Source organism: Miniopterus schreibersii, assembly GCF_964146895.1.
Source record: "Miniopterus schreibersii genome assembly, chromosome: 10".
NCBI classification, from domain to species: Eukaryota; Metazoa; Chordata; class Mammalia; order Chiroptera; family Miniopteridae; genus Miniopterus; species Miniopterus schreibersii.
Genome location: NC_138110.1, coordinates 30,191,780 through 30,211,178, shown reverse-complemented (window position 1 = coordinate 30,211,178; position 19,399 = coordinate 30,191,780). Strand labels below are relative to the sequence as shown.

The window sequence follows — 19,399 nt, the reverse complement described above, 5'->3', positions numbered from 1 at the left end:
GAACACTCTAGTTTAAGTTCACCATGAAAACCTCAGCCTGCTTAGGAAAGGGTAGTAAGTTCGGCGTGGCTTGAAACAGGATGTGGAGTGGGGAACAACCAGAGACGAGCCTGGAGTGTCTGACTGCGGCAGATTGGAGAGGGTCTTGTGAGCCATGCTAAGGGGGTTAGTGTGTCAGGATTTTACCTTAAGGCGTGACACATCGAATGCACATCTTAGAGTGACCACTGGCTCTGGAGAGGCCAGTGGAAGATCAAATGCAGGATGCAAGACTGGGGAAGGGAAACTCGTTAAAAGACTAGCATAGGAAGTGAGGGCTAGACAGGAGGGGAGAGTTGAGAAATACTTCACAGGCTGATTCAGTGACAGGTCATAGTCCCAAAGACAAGATATAGGATTCATGGATGACTCTGAGGTTCACTCACCCATCAGACATTTATTGTGTGCCGTTACTAGGCACTGTGCCAGGCACTGTGGGGGCGTAGGGCTAAATACAGCATGGTTCCTGCCCTAGAGGAGCTTTCAGTTTAGTGGAAACACAGAGAACAAATATGAACAAGTCACTGTAGCTGTGATGCTTTATTCTCAAGAGGAGAACAGAGTCCAGAGGGACTTGAGATATCAAAGATGAAGAAGGTGAACCCAGAGTGGGCAAAACTACAAAGCTGAGGGGAGGAGTTTGGGAAAGGAGCGGTCCGTGGTGATAGATGCTGCCTAGAAAGTGGGCAGCAGAGATGAGGTGTCCCCTGGACAGCACTGATGATCTCAGAACAGCAGGGAGGGTCGCCCACCAGATGTCTGTGGGGTGTGGGGCAAAGAGGTAGTGAGGATGCTGAGAACTGAATACAGCTCTATTTTTAGCGACTGGTCAGGGAGTGAAGAAGAGACAAGCCAGTGAGAGGCAGGCTTCATAAAGCTGTAGGTTTTTTTTCGATGAGGGTTTAAAAACATCAACTGGCTGCCCCCTGCATGGCCCCCACTGGGATCCAGCCAGCAACCTGGGCATGTGCCCTGACTGAGAATGGACCCGGTGACCTCCTGGTTCATGGGCCGATGAGCAACCACTGAGCAACACCGGCCGGGCAAGATGTAGCTTTTAAGATGGAAAATGCTTGAGTATTTCTTCTCACCAGGACCAGCAATAGAACTTGTGGAGGAACCCAGGGCACAATGAAAATCTGGGTCCTCTTGTTAAATTCCTAAGAATTGAAAACAGCGGCGGCAGAGCATGAAAGCAGCGTGGGGCTCTTCTGAGTGCAGGGCCCGGGCGGCTGCACAGGTTACATCCAGGACGCCGGCCTGGTTCTCGGGGAAGGCGCCCGGGGGGGAGGAGGTGGGCTGGGCAGTGACAGAGCCTGGCCCCACCGCAGCCGGGAAGGGAGGGCCCAGGTGGGGGGGTGAGAGGGAAACAGAGCTTTGGTAATCTCCTGAGGTGGGGGGGCTGGGAGATGGAGGGAAGGGGTGCCGGGAGTGGAGGACTTCATGCTGCAGAGATGGTTTTCCTGACTGAACGATCTGCAGGTAGAGAAAAGTGACAAGTCTGTGGGCAGTGGGAGGCCACACTGAGCAGTGCTGAGGAGCCCGGGGGCAGGGGCAGGAAGGGCCATTGGCAGATGGGGCAGGAGCAAGTGAGGCCCAGGTACTTTGTGGCAAGGATGCCCTGGAGATGATGGGGAATTCACGTTGGGACAGCGATGAGAAACGGGGTGTCGGGAAAGACTGGAGGGCTCGCTCAGCGAGGAAGGAATTGGAGATGACAGTGGGTGGGTAGGAGGCCCGATCAAAGGCGTAGAATTGATGGGTTTTGTATTCTAGCCGCGCGCTGATGAAGTTGGCGTGGGCTGGTCTCGAGGGCTCACTCAAAGAGGTAAGCAGCAAAAGTAAGGGGAGCTGCAAGCTCTGCTGGACCGAGCAGAAGTGTCATGGATCGTTGTTACTTTAAGACCAGGCATGGGTGTGCCTATGTGACAAAGAGAGTCCACGGGAGGCAAGGCTGAAGGGGCAGGGGAAGGGGCTAAGTGCGGGACGCGGTTTTATCTCCCCCTTGACACCAGAAGGGAGACAGGCCCGCTGCAGAGCCGCCCTGTGGGCGCGTTGCGGGCGACTGGCATCCGCGTGGCCTACGGGAGGAGGCATGGCGAGCGGTGAACTTGGCCGCAGCGGGAGCCGGGAACCGTCAGTTCTCACTGGAAACGAAGGAGGGCGCCCGCGAGCAGCGAGGGGAGCGGCGGGAAGCGGAGCGGAGCCCGGCCGCGGGCGAATCTTCCTCCAAGTTCCCGCGGGTCCCTAGCTCCGCGCCGACCCTCTGCGACTCGGCGACCTCGCGGAGGTGGCCCCCGAGGTCCCGCACGGTCCGGTTAGGGCTTTCGGAGACCTCGCTGAACCAGAGGCCGTGGTGATGCAGAGGTCAGCCAGCATCCGTCAGGCAGCCCCTGTGCCGGGCCCGGCGCTGGGGTCCCGGAGCGGAGCCTGGCACCCCTAGGCCTCTCCCCGGGCGTCCCCTGGGCTTGTATCTTCAGAAGAGCTGCCTGGGTTCCCCGGTTCATCTCCCTCCTCCGCAGCTTCCTTCACCCCAGGGAAAACCTCGCCTGGGCTCCAGGTGCTACCCCGCTCGCTGCCGGGCCCGGCTCCCTCGCCTCCCGGTGCCCAGCTGGGGTTTTCCGAACCTGGGCAGCAGGAGCCCGCCGCAGCTGCCGGGATCTGGAAGGGGTTAAGCCCTCCCCCAGATGGATAGGGCGCAGGGCAGCCGCGCACCCCCGCCCTCTCTTCCGATTCCCGGAGCTCTCAGCTCCGCAGCTCGGCTGGGGCTCCCGGGACGCCCTGGGCGCGTGCAGACGGCGGCCAAGTGGCGCCCGCGCCGCCCGAGCTTGCAGCCGAGGGGGTTCCCCGCCCCGCCACCGCCGCGCGAGCTGCTCCCCGCTCGCGTTCCAGGCGGCGGCAGGGTCAGTAGCTGCAGCCCAGCCTGTGGCTGGGGGGACGGAGGAGGGGAGGAGCCGGAGCGGGAGGGGCGAGAGGGGGCTGCGGGGGCCCTCCGGCCCCGCCCCGCCCCGCCCCCCCGCGGCCGGAGCCCGGGCTGCAGCCGGGAGCGCCGGAGCCTGCGAGCCAGCCAGCACCGGCGGCCTCCCGGGCGCGCAGTGACCCCGGCGTCCCGGCCTGCGCCCCGCTCATCCCGGGGCCCGCGCCCCCGGAGCAGGGATGCATCATGGCCACGCTGGCTTGCCGGGTGCAGTTCTTGGACGACACGGACCCTTTCAACAGCACCAACTTCCCCGAGCCCAGCCGGCCTCCGCTGTTCACGTTCCGCGAGGACCTCTCGCTCGGCACCCAGCTGGCCGGGGTCCACCGGCTGCTGCGGGCGCCGCACAAGGTACGGCCGGGCGGGGCGGGGCGGGGCGGACGGGGCCCCTGGCTGCGGCCCCTGCCGCGGGGAGAGCCCGGGCGGGGGACCCGCGGGCAGGCTGGGCGAGGCGCAGTCCCTGGCGACAAGCGCCCGAGCGCAGACCTCCCCCATCCCCATTAGGCTGGCTGGACCCGGGCGGCGGGCGGCCGGCGCGGGATTTCCCGGCGGGCGAGGAGGACTGCCCCGCGCTCGCGTCCGCAGCCGGCGCGGGCGGGGCTGAGCAGGTGCCGCGCCGGCCCGAGGCGGGATGGAGAGGGCTCCCGGCGCTGCGCCGTTAGCTCCGCCGGGTGGGCGGGGCGGGGCGCGGGCGCCGGCGGTCGGCCTCGGTGCCGGTGCGGGTGCCTAGCCCGGCTCGGAAAGAAGCTGGGCCCCGGAGGACTCAGGTCCTTCGGAGGAGAGCCCTGAGCGACGCCCGGGACAAAACCTCTCGGGCCTCGGGCAACTGTGGGCGGTCACACGACCCTCGCGACAAAGCGACCCTTCCCGGGGGACACCGCCTCCTTCTCCCGCCCTAGGACGCAACAGCGCGCGGAGTAGCCCCCTTTTCTTAGGAGAAGCAGGTGGCCTTGGGAACCCTGAGGAGCCGCCGCGGTGGGCGAGGGGCGGGGGCGCCAGGGGCGGCGCGCGCACAAAGCCTGAGCCTCGGCGCCCGAAACGAGTGTCCCCCGGGAAGAATGGCTTCTCAGTCCACTCGGTAGAGTTTTCTTTTTAACCCTTTGCAGGAGGACAGGCGTCTTGCAAAGTGTGTGTTGCCAAGAGCTGAGCATTGAAAGCTAACCTTTTAGTTAGCCGGGAGAGCCCGTCCTCCCACTTAAACAGATTGACTGCAGCTTGAAGAATTACTTCCCCGGTACATTTTTTTTTTTTTTGCTTAGGGTCCATATCAAAGCTTGGAGATGATTTATGCTTTGAGGATCAACATTGATAAATATTTGGAAGAGCTGTATACCCGTGATACAAAAAAAAGAACAAAATTGATTTAAAAAATTCTTTAGATTTCTGTATGATGTTCACTGCCCTGGACGTAGAGGCGGAGGTTGTGCGTGGAAACCCGTGAACTTTGGCAGTGGTGTTTTTTCTCCCCCTATTAGTCGTGTATCAGTGCTTCTCCCTACTACTTAATTAGTAAACTGTTTTCAGGAGTGAGGAATGGGGCAGTTCTGTCTCATTCTGTCCGTGTTGGTGCAGGATGGATACAGTCACCATTCCTGGGAACCTCTCTGGCCACAAAAGCAGGTTGGATTGGGAGATGGACAGAATGACATACTGTGGATCCAGCTTATCAGAGTCACCTTTGTAAATTATTTGGTTTTCCTCAGCCAGTGGATTCAGCTAGAAGTTTTCGAAGGGCTTCTTCAGCATTATGATATGCCATTTCTTATGGTCTCTGATTGCAGTGATCTTTGGTTGAGACCGCAGAAGACATAATTGTGGTCCTATGACCTTGAAGTGGTTTCCTTGGATTTCAAACCCTATATACATGGTTGACCTTTCAAGCTGGAAGCTGAAATACCTTTTTATGATTCCATGAAATAGCAACGTAGTCTTGACTCAGTGTTTCTGGTGTGGTGGGAGGAAGTCCCTATGCTCCATTGCTCTCCCCCCCCCCCCCAGAAGCCACAGCACAGCAGTTGTACCGGCTCACAGAACTTTCTGAGGTTTCCCTTGTGGAATAAACAAAACCAGAAGATATCCCACAGAGACCCTTGACCCTTGTCTTGGGGGCCGGCCAGTTTTAGTCTCCGAGTCTTCTGCTCAAAGGCCGCTGTAGTGTATTCAGGTGTTTTGTTTTTATTATCTAGAGCTGAGTGAGTGGCTGATTCTGTTAGCCAGGCTTCTGTAAAGCAGAATTCAGGGCAATTTATATGCCTAGGTGCACATTCATCTTTTAAAATGTTGGTCAGTTTCCAACAAGGAGTCTTAATATTGGATGATCCACCTGTGATAGAAAGAGCTAACACATTTTGAGCACTTGGCGTGTAGGTGCGTGCTCAACCAGGGATGTCAATGCATGATCTCATTCAATACCACACACCTCTCTGAAGTGGAGACTTTTATATCCCTATTCTACAGATGAGGAAACTGAGGCAGAGAGTATTAAGTAACCTGGTTTCTCCGCTAGGAGTGGGAGCTGAAATTCAGGCCTGTGTGACTTCAGACCCCAGTACTGTTCTGCCCCTGGACCAGCTGGGTGGCTGTGAGCAGAAACCATACCACCTGGGGTTTTTGTTCCATTAACTTGGGGAGTTCACCAAATCACCTTCCTGTGCAAGGTACTTTTTGGCCTGGGGTAGATGAATGTTACAAGCATGAGTAAGAGCCTTGAGGCAGAATTCCTGGTCTGGTAGAGTTCACAGTCAGAGGTGGGAGTGAACAGTTATCAAGCTTGCTGTAAATTAGCTAATGGTGAGTGAGTAGGCAAGCTGTCACCCCAGACCCCTGCCATGGATAAGGCTTCCCTGGCCACAGGGAGAGCTTCTCCCAGGTCCCACTGAGCCCAGCCTGGCAAGAGGAGGAGTTCCTGGGGGGTGGGGGGCATTCTGGGTGGTGGAAAGAGGGGAGAAGCATGGCTGTCAAATGCGCAGACACTCTCAGTGCTCTCAGCCATCCTGCACATTCAAGTCCCTGTGCAAAGTAGATTGCACATACAGAAAAGTGTGCAGGACATAAGTGAGCAGCTGGGTGAATTTCCACTAAATGAATACACCTGTGTAACCAGCTCTTGGAAGGCCCTAACAGAGGGTCCTAATTTGTCAAGTTTCCTAGGGATTCTCTTGTGCTGGGAGCCTTTGAACTGGATAACCTCTCAGGTCCTTCCCAGCCAAGACCTGAGTCTATGCATCTTTTCTTAACCTGATGACATATTTATTTAGCTCATGTCTGCCGACTTCATTAGAAGCGAGTTGTTCATTTAACTAAGCCGTTGTCTCCGACAAAAACAATATATTGCACTTGTTATGCTGTATCTTTTCTGTTTTCAAACCGTTAGATTGGAAAAAGAAAGCCTCAGCTTTTTATAGTAGATCCAGGGAAGATGATTAAATAAATCATTAGTTTGATGACAAGGTAAAAACTGGTGCTGTATTCTCACCAGGGAGATGTTCATTTTGGTGGTTATAAGTTTTGACTGGACTAAGTGTGTGGCCTTTTGTTTTCAAATGCTGTATAAACAGGTGTTTATTTTTGGTGTAGTGTTTTAAAAGAAAAAAATTGTAATTATAGGACTTCTAATGTAGAAAAAACTATGTAGCAGAATTAATAGAATCATAGACCTTTCAAAGCTTAAATGTGTTTGGATTGATTGACACTGAAGGTTCAGACTGTAAGGATTCATGTTTCTTTTTGATAGACAAAACTGCTATTGTAGAATATTTTTACAAAGAAAATGATAATTAGCTCATGTGTCAAAATGGCAAGTATGACAGTAATTTACTTCAGGAAATGTTTTGGTGCCTGCTGTGGATTAGAAAGTGGAGTGGTAGTAACTATTGTGTCCTAGACACGCGTCATCTCACCAAGCTCACGACCTCCGGGTGGGTCAGGTGCTGGTACTGTTCTATCTCACAGCAGAAGGACCCAGAGCAGAAGGAAGTCACCTGACCACATGAGTGGGAAGTTCCAGAGTTGGAATCTGACACCAGCTCTTAATGACTCCACTTTTGTGTCTTGAATGTCCTCCTTCCAAGCAGCCTGTCCAGTTGCAGAGTTCCATCCTCTGATTGGATTAGCTATGACTATATCCTGTCCGTTTCTTTCTCACTACCTTTGTCTTTGTGGTTACCTTGCTGCCTCAGGTATCCCACCTGTAAAATAGCTGCTTGCAGTGAGGATTAGAGGCTTAGTGATCCAAGTCTGGGCTGGGCATCACCTGGGCTCTTAATAAAAATGCTCTTAGGCCTCCCTCCTCCCCTGATGAATCAGAATGTGCATTTTCCCAAGATGCTTTGGTGATTCCTGTGCACACTGCAGTCTGAGCAGTGTGGATTAGAGGTCATTTAGATCAGGCTCTCAGTACCTGGGGGTTATCACTGTTTCCCCTGTTCTCAGGTAACTTCCTTGAGGGTAAAGACTGGCTGTCCCGTTCTCCAGTGTTCTCCTACAGTCTGAGTAGTCCTAAGGTGGAGTGTGCACTAAGTTGATTGATCAGTGTTAGTTTTAGAACACAAATCCACTGGCATTATTGCTCTAATGAATTTCCACCTTAATCCTCTTAAGTGACACATCTGCTTGCTACATTACATTAAGATTTTTAAAAGATGAGATCATTAGTAAAGTTGGCAAGTGTGGTGTGTCATATAGCATCTTAGGACAAAACTATTTAAGAATATTGTATGAACTACTAAGAGCATCTCTGTGCAAGCTGAGATGAGTCTGACTCTACCGTAATTAGCTCAGTTGGTTGGAGCTGTGCTATTGAGATCAGGATCATGGGATTGAACCCTTTATGGGTCATTTGGCTTTGCTTCATGCACGGCCACAGACCGCCTCAGTAACCCAGTCAGACGTCCAGCAGGTGCTGTCATAGCTCCCTGAAAGGATTTGGGTTGGAATGTACTGGTAGAAGTCTTTGGGGGGGGGGAGGGCTAACATATAATGAGTTTGTGCTGACCACTATACTGTAGGCCTCCATCCATAGCTTCATTCATACTCACAAGAACTTTAGCAGACAGACAATGGTATCCCAGTTAACAGATGAGGAAACTGAGACACAGGGTGGTTAAACAGGTTTTCTGAGGCCACACTGCTTTTAAGTGAAGGAGCTGGGATTTAAGGTCAAGTCTTTTTTTACTCCAAAGTCTGTAGCCAACTGTGTCTCATTATTAGAAAACCAGCAGAGCACAAGCTCTCTGTGCAGAAGGAGGCGTGGAAGGGGAGGGGGCCTCACTGCATTGCCTTTACGTTCGGCTGCCTGTCACAGGGCTGTGACTTAAATGGTTGTGCTCTGGTCTTTCCAGCGTTGAAGCTCGGTGAGGCTGTGCCTTTTGTCCTCAGAGTCCAACCTGTGTCCTTCTGGAAAACAACAGGACTGCCTTCACCCTCCCCCTCCAGACTCTGAAATGTTAGTTCTTAATGGTGGCAGATTTAAAACTGATTAACATGCTGAGGCCAACTCAGGAACACCCCTCCCCCAACCTCCTCTACCCTCCATGGTTTATTTCTCTCTAAAGATGAAACTTTGGAACACTTGGGAACTTTTCTGTCCTCAGAGGGAAGACAGTCACCACTCTTGGCAACCTCCACACCTCATCTCCAGATGATGCCTTTGTTGGCTGTGGCTGGCCCAGGAATGTCCCTGATTTAAATCTGGCTTTCTATATTGAATGTAAACTATAAAAAATAAATAAATTTGGCTTTCTAATTGGTATAGCTTGTTCCATTTTTGTGGGATGTTTTCAGAGTCCTGGGTTTGTCAACATCTCCTCTTTTACAGAGATAACCAGACTGCTTTTTACATTTTCTTTTTCTTTTTTTAAAACTATTTTATTGGGAAGTGTTTCTGAGCCTCGTTCTGAACTAAGTAAGAAAGAATGGGGGAAATTAAGTTATAATGAATGTTAAACCTCACCAGAGATGTAATCAGCAAAATCCAGATTGTGGGAGACCTGTCAACCAATTGCAAATAAAAAAGAAATGAAAGGAAACCTTAGAGACTTAAGAGACCTATCAACCAATTGCAACATGTGGTTTTAATTGGAAATGGATTCAAACAAACACATTATAAATAAATATTTGTTGTCATGGGGGAAGACTGAACAGTGACTCTTTGATATAAAAGTTATTAAAGTTAAATTAATAAAATAAAATTAATAAAGATATTTGATAATAAAATTATTAAAGTGTGATAAGTGTATTGTAGCTCCAAACATGTTGCCCAGGGCCAGTCACAGGCAGCATCTGACATTGGCCTGCAACACACCCAGCGGCCAGCTTCAGACAACATCAGAGCAGGATCAAATTAGTTTTATAATCAGCATATCCAAAGGGTGATCTTGGCAGGAAGCAGACCCTCTTCTTGTGGTCAGTACCTTAACAAGAGCTCATGTACTGTAGGTGGGGTTTATCCTCATAGTCAGCCAGCCTGAGGGTAGACTCCATGCACGAACGAGCCAATAACAATAAAGACTCAATTATGACAGGAGGACCCACATAACCTACACAAGGGACATTCCTGGAGCACCCAGCTCAGGTGATCAAAAAGACTGCGCCACTGAATCCCACAGGGCACCTAATACATAAGCTCACCTGCAGCCAAAATAGGGAGACTAAGAAACATGCCCCAAATGAAAGAAGAGGAGAAATCTCCAGAAAAAAAGATAAATGAAATGGAAGCAAGCAATTGATCAGATAGGGAGTTCAAAAAAATGGTTATAAGGATGCTCAAAGAACTTAGTGAGAACTACAACAGCATGAAAAAGGGCACAGAAACCATAAAAAAGAGTGAGTCAGAAATAAAGAATACAGTATCTGAAATGAAGAATACACTACAAGTAATAAATAGTAGGTTGGATGAAGCAGAAGATCATATCAGTGATTTGGAAGACAAGGTAGCAGAAGACACCTAATCAGAGCATCAAAAACAAAAATGAATGTTAAAAAGTGAGGATTGTTTAAGAGACCTTTGGGAGAATATGAAGTGTAACAACGTCCATGGACATCATAGGGGTACCAGAAGGAGGAGAGAGAGAACGAGGGATGGAGAACCTATTTGAAGAAATAATGACCAAAAACTTCCCTAACCTGGTGAAGAAAAAAGACAAACAGTCCAGTGAGTGCAGAGAGTCCTAAACAAGATGAACCCAAAGAGGCCCTCATAAAGGCACATCATAATTAAAATGGCAAAGGTAAAAGACAGAGAATCTTAAAAGCAGCAAGAGAAATACAGCTAGTTACCTACAAGGGACCTTCCATAAGACTGTCATCTGATTTATCAACAGAAATATTTCAGGCCAGAAGGGATTGGCGTGAAATTTTAAAAGTGATGAAAAGCAAAGACTTACAACTAAGACTATTTAACCCAGAAAAATACCCCAAATAACCACAGCAATCTTGAGAAAGAAGAACAAAGTTGGAGAAATCACACTACCTGATATCAAACTATATTACAAGGCCATAGTTACCAAAACAGCATGGTACTGGCATAAAAACAGACATATAGGTCAATGGAATGAAATAGAGAGCCCAGAAATAAACCCACACTTTTGTAGTCAGTTAATATTTGACAAAGGGGGGCAAGATAATACAGTGAGGTAAAGACAGTGTCTTCAATAAATGGTGTTGGGAGAATTTGACAGATATGTGCAAAAAAATGAAACTAGACCACCTTCTTATACCATACATGAGAATAAACTCGAAATGGATTAAATACTTAAATGTTACACTCGAAACCATTAAAATCCTAGCAGAAAACTAAGGCAGTAAAATCTTAGACATTTCTCGTAGCAGTATTTCTTCTGTATAAATCCTTGGGCAAGGGAAACTAAAGAAAAAATAAACAAATGGCAATATATCAAACTAAAAAGTTTTTGCACAGCAAAGGAAACCATCAACAAAATGAAAAGACAGCTCACTGAAAGGGAGAACATATTCACCAATGATACATCTGATAAGGGGTTAATATCCAAAATTTATGAAGAGTTAATAAAATGCAATACCAAAAAATCAACTAATCCAATTAAAAAATGGGCAAAGACCCAGCTGGGCATGGCTCTGTGGTTGAGCATCGACCTAGGATCGGGGAGATTGTGGTTTGATTCCTGGTCAGGGCACATGCCCCGGGTTGTGGGCTGGATCCCTAGTCGGGGGCATGCAGGAGGCAGCCGATCAATGACTCTCTCTCATCAATGATGTTTCTCTCTCTCTCTCCCCCTTTTCCTTCCTCTCTCTGAAATCAATAAAGATATATGAAAAAAATTTTTTTTGAAAAGTAAATTTATTACCCCAGCACTCTTACTATTATGGGCAACTTTTTCTTTCTATAGACTGATTAACCCATTTGTGGGTTAGGGGGAAGATAGTCCATTAGAAAAAATTAAGTACCATGTACCGGCAAAATTATCTATCTACCCAGAAGTTTATTTTTAGAGTCACATAGTGACAAATGGAATCTACATTACATTCTATTTTCAACTTGAAAACATACATCCTCTTTACCACTTAGATTTGTAACCTAAAAATTAAAATGTTGGACTGCAAGGGAAAATGTTTAGAACTTCAGGTTAGGGAAAAAAATAATCTCAAAGTTGTCGAACATGTTGAAAAGAAGGGAAAATGTTAAATATCTTATTGTTCAGTATAGAACAATGCTCCTTGATTTGGCAAAAAGGACACAGAAAAACTGGTATGTTGATCACCTCGTAACTTTAGAGTTGGAGGAAAAGACAGGTGGTCTCATCCAAGCTGTGTTCGCACAGAAGGACCTTTTGTAAAGCCTCCGGTCAAGAATGTTCTAGCTTCTTCTTCATGTATGATAGTGAGTGGTTGCTTTTCTCTTCAAGAGTGGCCTTTTCCATTTTTAAACTTTATTTGTTAGAATTTATTCTTACTTGTCCCTGGTTTTCACTTGGAGAGGTGGGTCCTCCTATCCCCACAGGTGGGGATGGAGGTGGGTCTGGACAATTAATTAGCTGACTGCCCAAGAGAATGGGAATAGGATGGATAAGCCAGAGGAACCTTAGCCCCAGGGTTTGGTAAGTGGGGTGACCTGTGACCTGCAGATAGTGCCTAGAGAGGTTTGCTGGATCAAACCAGTTAGTTTTTCCTGTGTTGGCAGAAGTAAAAAGCTGCTTTCTTCTCCTGTTAAAGCTAAGTAATATGGACAGTTTTTGTCACTCAAGTCAATATATATGTATATATTGATATGTATATGTCTACATCCTAAAGCATCTTCAACACTTGCAGTTCCATTTAGCTGGGAACTTAAACTGTGTGTGTGGAATCAGGGTGACATTGCTGGGAGATGTCACCATTAACAAAGCTAGATTCAATGAGAGAAGGGCCAAGAGGCGAGGAGTCTCACCTTATACGCCAAACAAAGCATCTGCTCCCGTTGTATACATCTGCATGTGTATACATTTGGAGACAATGAAAATCACTCTGAAGAAATAGGAATCTCTTCCCTCACCACCCAGAGGAACCACTCTTAACGCTTTTATGTCTTACCAGGATTTTAATATCTATACATATTAAAATATAGAATTATATCTGAATACTTTCCCAAGTTGTTAACATTCTCTGAGCATATCATCTTTAAGGATAGCATGGCAATCCAGTGTGTGCATGTACCAGACATTGCTCCCATGCTCTGTGAGGGAAAGGGCTCTGTCTTCTAAAATGAATGCATGCATGAGTGAGCCATTCGATGTTTAGGTGGTTGCCAATAAAAAATACAGATAATGTTGTAATACATATACTCACAGAAAAAAATCTTTACGTTCATATCTATCTGATTATTTCCTTAGGGCGAATTCCTGTATGTTTAATTGCTGAGTAGAAGGGTAAAGAATTCATTTTGGGTGAGAGTGCTTTCCCCCATTTGAATCATTGGAGATGGTTGGAAAGATGGTCCCTAAATCAATGTAGGGCCAAGCTGTGGAGCACAGTCTGACCTCCTCCTTTCATGTGCAGCTGGTGTCACAGCTGAGAGTGACATTTGAATTCTGGTAACACCTCCAGGTGGTATTCAGAGAAGAGTATTAAAACCTAAGACTGCATCTAAGGGTCACCTCTGCTGGGCTTTCCCAGCCCTCCTCCAGACCTACGTGGTATACCTTCTGTATCCCCTCTCACCTGTGACACCCTGGTTCTTATTTCATTCCATTTCACCATCTCCCAACCAGGTGTAAATCCCCAGTAGCAGGAAGTGCATTTTAACTCACCTTTTAGTTCTGAGTTCCTAGGACAGTGTCTGATACACAATAAACCCTAGTGAATGATTAATGAATATTTGTAAGAATGTTAAGTGTAGTAGATATTTATATGCATGATGTTGCAGACCCCTAACATTCAAAAGCTGATATCCTCAAACCTTTGTTGATCCCTAATCTGTAGACATGATTTAGATGTTATAATTTTCCCCACAAACTGCACGTGAGTGAGGTAGAACCAACTCTTCAATGTATCAAAACCTAGTTCTGGCCTTTTCTCCACTAGGTCCTCAGACAGGAAGCCTCGGTTTTGGCAAAAGAAGTCCCACCATCCTGTCAGTGCCATTTCCTGTTGAGTGAAAGGGATGTGCAAATGCCCTGGGGCTCTCCCGGGTGGAGGTAGTGAGGTGTCCTCCATGGGCCAGATTTGAGGCCTGCAGCACAAGATGGGGAAGCACCACCTGGTGAACCAGCTGTCTCCACTTGCCTTGTTGTTCCTGAGCCTTCCTCTCAGCCTTGTTTACTCTTCCTGCTCATGTTGAGCCACAAGGAGGGTGAGGACAGCTGGGAGCTTGTGTGAGCGGCAGGATCCCTGAGGACGGGGTGGCAGCAGCATCTGTTATTAGTGGGAAATTCCAGGAGAAGGTGGATCTGGGAGACTGGAGGGGAGCCTGCAGAGTCCAAGTGCCCTTCTATCTCTATGGGGAGATTCAGCCCTTTGCCAACCTCAGAGGCTCAGGGTAGATTTTATTTCAGGTGATGGCACTCACTTAAGAGAGATGTGTTACTGCTTCACCATATCAGATCCTAGCTTCAGGCGGGGGGAGAGTTCAGGCTGGCTCCTGGTCACAGCTCCTGTAAATTGCCAAGCCTCTGCTCCGGCAGGCCCTGGCAGTACCGAGGGTGAGTGTCTGAGTGGCCATTCCCAGAGGTGGGAGAGGTCATCTTCCTGGGGATTCTCCATTCAAGTTCAACAGTACCGTGTGTCTGGGGGCAGGGAAAGAGAGCTGTTGGGTACCCTGTCTAGAACAATAGTCAAGGATATGAGTGGTTTTTTGTTCCCAGAACTGGGTGCATTTTTGTGGACAGTGATTCATCAGAGAGCACGCCAGTAACAGAGCCACGGCATGTCTGTGCAGTTTACGAGGCCCTGGGACACAGGTTCCCTGGCTGGTCCTCTCACAACTCTGAAAGGGGGTGAGATGGGGCATTTAGGCCCACAGCCAAGAGGAGAAAACAAAAAGCTAGTTGGTTTCATGATTGCTGCACAGTATCCGCCCCTCAGTGGTTGGAGGGGCCAGAGCTCAGGCACATGTCCTCCGACATCCAGGCCCCAGCTCCCTCCAGTGAGGCTCCCCGCTCAGCCTGTCAGAGATAAGCATGAGGAACATGTACTGACACCCAGGGAAGCTTGCGGAGTGAACACAATCAGGGAAAATTTTAGCTGAGTTTGTGGGCATCGTATGTCACTCGTGATGGTGATTTGTGGGGGCTGGGCAGCAGAGCTTGGCTAAATGGGAAACGTTATTTCTCTTTATGCCACTGATCCCAGGACATGAAAACGATCATGTCATGATTCGTTGGGGAAATAAGTCATAAAGAAAAAAGTGAAGTAATAATGGAAAGTAGCATATGACTTTAAGTGTGACATGGGCTGTAGAAATATCAGACACGGGGAAAATCCCAGTGAACTGCATGGAGCGAGCGGGTGGGTTCGAGTAGGTGAAGGGCCTTCCCTCTACGCTGGTGAGAAGAGACCGGGGGTCAGGATGAGGCCTGGATGGCTCAGGGCGGTGAGAATGGCCGTCCCGAAGGTGGTGACTCACAGCACTGGGCCTTGGGGCTGAGCCGGTACCCTGGGCACAAAGCTGTTTTGGAAGTTACTTCCATTCCATGGAATGGAAACATACGGGAAGAGGAGAGAAAAACAGGAATATGGGAAGGAAATAATTACCAAGAAGAAGCGAGGGAAAGAGAAACGGGGAAAAGGAGGGAAGGGAGGCATGCACAGGCAGTCACCGAAAAGCCGCCTCTGAAGAATGCGTGAAGAGGAGGAGCGTCAGGGACAAGCTGCAGGATGGCCTGGCCTGTGCAGGGTCCCCCGCTGTCCATGGCCGCCTGTCACTGCTGCTCCCTGGTGAGTTGAGGCAGCAGCCAAAGGGAGCTTAAGGTGTGACCCTCTCCCGGGACTCTGCCTCCTTCCTCTCCTTCACAGTGTTTGTGGGGTGTCTGCCTGGTGTCAGACTCTGTTAGGGCCAGCACAGTAACCAAAATAAAAGAAACCCAAGGTTGGCAGAATGGCTGTGGGCTCCAGCTCCTGCCCAGCCTGTGCACTCCACATTCCTGCTCCTACCACCTTCGAACAATAGCATCTCCTTATGGGGCTGTTGTGGACAAAAATAAAATAAGGATCCCACCATTACATGTCACAGAGATCTGCCACTTGGCTTACGTGGCCTCTCGCCCCAGAGCCAAAGCAGAACCTGCAGATGCAGCCCCACCTGCCTGTTCACCCATACCCATGTATGGCAGGGGAAGGTGTGTCCCTTCTTCTGGCCATGCCAGGTCTCTTCCCACTGTACCTTCAACATCTGTTTCCCTCTGGGATACATCCTTTAGCACTGAGATGGGCTAAAACCTCTGTCATCCAGAAAACTCTTCCTCCCCGGCCCCCAGATCCAGCCCTCTTCCTTCACCCTCGAGTGTCTTAGACCGTGTCTAAGCTCCACTGCCTTCCTCTCTCCCTCCTATCCCATTCCGACTCTTGTTCCCACAGGGAAACTGCTCTTGCTAAGCTACTTGTCTTTAATGCGGAGATACTTTTCTATGATCTTATTTAATCTCGTAGCAGCACCTGCCGTTCCTGGTCGTCCCCTCTGAGGAATGCTTGCTGCTCTAGGTTGGATAGTGAGAGATTTACCTTCCTTTTCTATTTTTTCATGGTCTTTCTGCTCCCTCCTGCCCTTCAAATGTTGGCCTTCCTCAGGCTCTGTCCCGACATCCCGCTTTCTTCTCACAGTTGACCTTCTTTCCTGGGTGGCTTTGAGGGCTTTCAAATCCCCCCTGGATACCTCCTCTTAGGTGTCCCATAGATGATGAACATGCACTGTGTCTAGGTTGGATCTTATTTTCCTGCAGACATGTGCTGCCTCAGTGAGAAATGTCACCATCCAGCCAGCTGCCCAAACTAAGAACTCCCTGCCTCTGACCCCCATCTCTCAGCCCTCACATTCTTGTGATTCTGCTGCCTCTTAGCACTTTTCTCCCCAAACCACATATAGTCCTTGGTATATAGAAAGTACTCAGTAAATGATGAAATGAATGAAAAATAAACGAGATAACAACATATAAGAAAGTGTCTGTCACATGGCAATTGCTCAAAAAACACCTATATTAGTTATCCATGGCTGTGAACACATCACTCTAAAGTATAGTTGCTTAAAGCATTTTTATTACCTCTCACAGTTTCCTTGGGCCAGGAATTTTAGAGCAGCTCGAGGTGGTGCTGGCTCAGAGTCCCTTATGAAGTTACAGCCAGATCATAGCTAGGCCAGGGCCATCTCAGAGGTTTCTTCAATCACAAGTCTGATGTCTGGGCTAGGAAGATACAAATAGCTGGGAGCTCCCTGGGTGCTTCTTTATCTCTCTGTAGTCTTTCCACAGGTGTCTCTAGCTTGGTGGCTTCGGGTAAGCTGGACTTCTTATGTGGTAGCTCAGGGCTCCAAAGAGAGGGCCGGGGGGATGCTGTGTTCTCTTTCTCAACCACCACTCTTGCTGCTCGTTAGAAGCAGGTCACCAAGGCTGGCCCACATTCAAGGGCCGGGGATTAGAGACCATTGTTTCATGAGAGGAGTGTCAAAGAATTTGTAAACGTTTGAAAAAGAAATTTATATTCAGTAAAATTGACTTTTATTTTTGGTGTATGAGTTTTAACACATGCGTTAGGTTCTTGTAACTACAGTAAGTCCTCTCTTAATGTTGTCGATAGGTTCTTGGAAACTGCAGCTTTAAGTGAAACTACATATAATGAAACCAGTTTTGCCACAGGCTAATTGATATTAACAAGAATTAAGCTCAAGGGATCCTAATCCCAATTTAATAGTTTATATCATTATAGGGCAGAGTTTGCATTTTAAATACACATATATATTTTAAATGACTCACTTGGCAAAGCTGATCTTTTTTAATTTTTTAATTTTTATTTTTTTAGAGAGAGAAACATTGATGTGAGAGAGAAACATCGATTCGTTGCCTCCCGGAGCCAGGGATCAAACTGCAACCTGGGTATACACCAAGGCAGGGAATCAAACCAGAAACCCCTTGGTATATGGGACAACCCTCCAACCAACTGAGATATTCTTAAGCGTTTAATCTAAATTTTTTAACTTCTCTTTTATTTTATGTTGGTAATTAGTGTTTTACTATATTTTTACTTAGCCTTGGGATGAAGACTATCAGCTTCATTAACAGAGATCTGCTTTTCTGATAACCAGCTGACGTTTTGCCTAGTGAGGTTTAACAAATACTCTATGTTCTGTATGCCTAAGGTCTGCCTCTAGGCTTCACCTGCTCCTCACAGGGGCATGGGAGGTTTAGAGCACTTACTAACTGGAATTGACCTGGCTGCTATCACCTTTTATTTTTGGTGACTAAATCCTTCTCTATAAGATATAAGCAAAATATTTGTTCCTTTATTTGATGCATAAGAAGGTAAATTTGACACAGTGAGGGGAAGAAAGGCTACAGATATTTTGCAAATAAGATTTTTATCTACAAAAACTAAGTACAAAACAGTGACAAAGATTTTCACATTTTGTGCATTTCTTTGGCCACCTTTCAGCATTTGAATGAATTACTCTTCATTTATGATTTTTGTGTGAACCTTGGGGCTCTTTATCTGCAGCTTGTTGACCTGGGACTCTACTATGTAAGCCTGTTCCTCAGCCTCCTGTAACTTGTGCTGGAGCTTGTGGAACGTGGAGAGGCTGACATTGGATTTCTCCTGAGAATGAATGGAAATGCATTTAGGATCGAATAAAGTTCAGAATTTCTAGTATATATATATATATATATATATATAAAAGAGAACTTCCTGTGGCATATTTCTGGTCACAGAAACGTCACCAAACATTGAAATAAATGTGAGCTATACTATATATTTAAGAGAGATTAATAACAACAAGATAATTCGTTTCTAACTTACTTATTCCAGTTCAGGGTGTGTGTGGCTACGGCTAATCCCAGCATCTCAGGGCCCAAGACAGGAATCCACTTTGGACAGGACACCCTTCAATTGCAGGGCACATCACCCCCACCCCCACACTCAGACTGGGACAATGTAGACATGCCAATTGACCTAACCTTCACATTTTTGGGATGTGGGAGGAAACCAGAGTCCCGGGAGAAAACCCATGCAGACATGGAGAAAACATGCAAACTCCACACAGACAGGGGCCCCAGCTGGGAATTGATTTTTTTCCCTTCTCATCAACGTTAGAACAAAAGGATGTTGAACGAAATGACATTATTTGATGGCCTGCTTTACCACAGGATACAGAACAATTCCGGCAACCTAAAGAATTCCCTAGGGCTACTCCTTTGTAGTCAGACGTTCCCTGGTAACCAGGGATCTGTTCTCTCTCCATATAGTTTTGCTTTTTCCAGAATGCCATATAAATAGAATCATTCAGTATGCACTCTTTAGAGACTGGCTTCTTTCACTCTGAACAATGCCCTGGAGATCCAGCTAAGCTGTTGCGTGCATCAGTGGTTCATTCCTTTTAAATGCTGAGTGGTATTCCATTCTATGGATGTACCAGTCCATTGATCCATCCACTCCTTGAAGGGCATTTGTGTTATTTCTGGTTTTGGGCGATTACAAATAAAGCTGCTGTAAACATTTGATCTGGAGGCTGCATCTCTTCGCCACTATGTCATACCTTTTTCTGCCATACCCATTTGTGTAGAGATTTTGTGTGAACATAAGTTTTCATTTTTCTAGGATAAATACCTAGAAGTAAGATTGCTTTCTGGCAGAGAAATCCTTGGCGCTCTCCTTAGCTGGACTATCAGGAGGTCATTAGGCAAATTACCCCGTGTCAGAAGAATTTGTTCCTGAAGTCTTTGGACTTCAGAG

General features: G+C 47.9%; 1 protein-coding gene across 9 annotated transcripts in view; it reads left to right on the top strand.

Moving 5' to 3' along the window:
• Positions 1-3,063: 3,063 nt before the first annotated feature.
• The window catches only part of FHOD3 (formin homology 2 domain containing 3), a 396,327-nt gene continuing 379,991 nt past the window's right edge, over positions 3,064-19,399 (top strand). For all 9 annotated transcript variants that reach the window (XM_081149144.1, XM_081149143.1, XM_081149142.1 and 6 more), the window contains exon 1: positions 3,064-3,367. In XM_081149144.1, the coding sequence (XP_081005270.1) occupies positions 3,203-3,367 (165 nt within the window). In that variant the 5' untranslated portion in view covers positions 3,064-3,202. The remainder of the gene's footprint in view (positions 3,368-19,399) is intronic.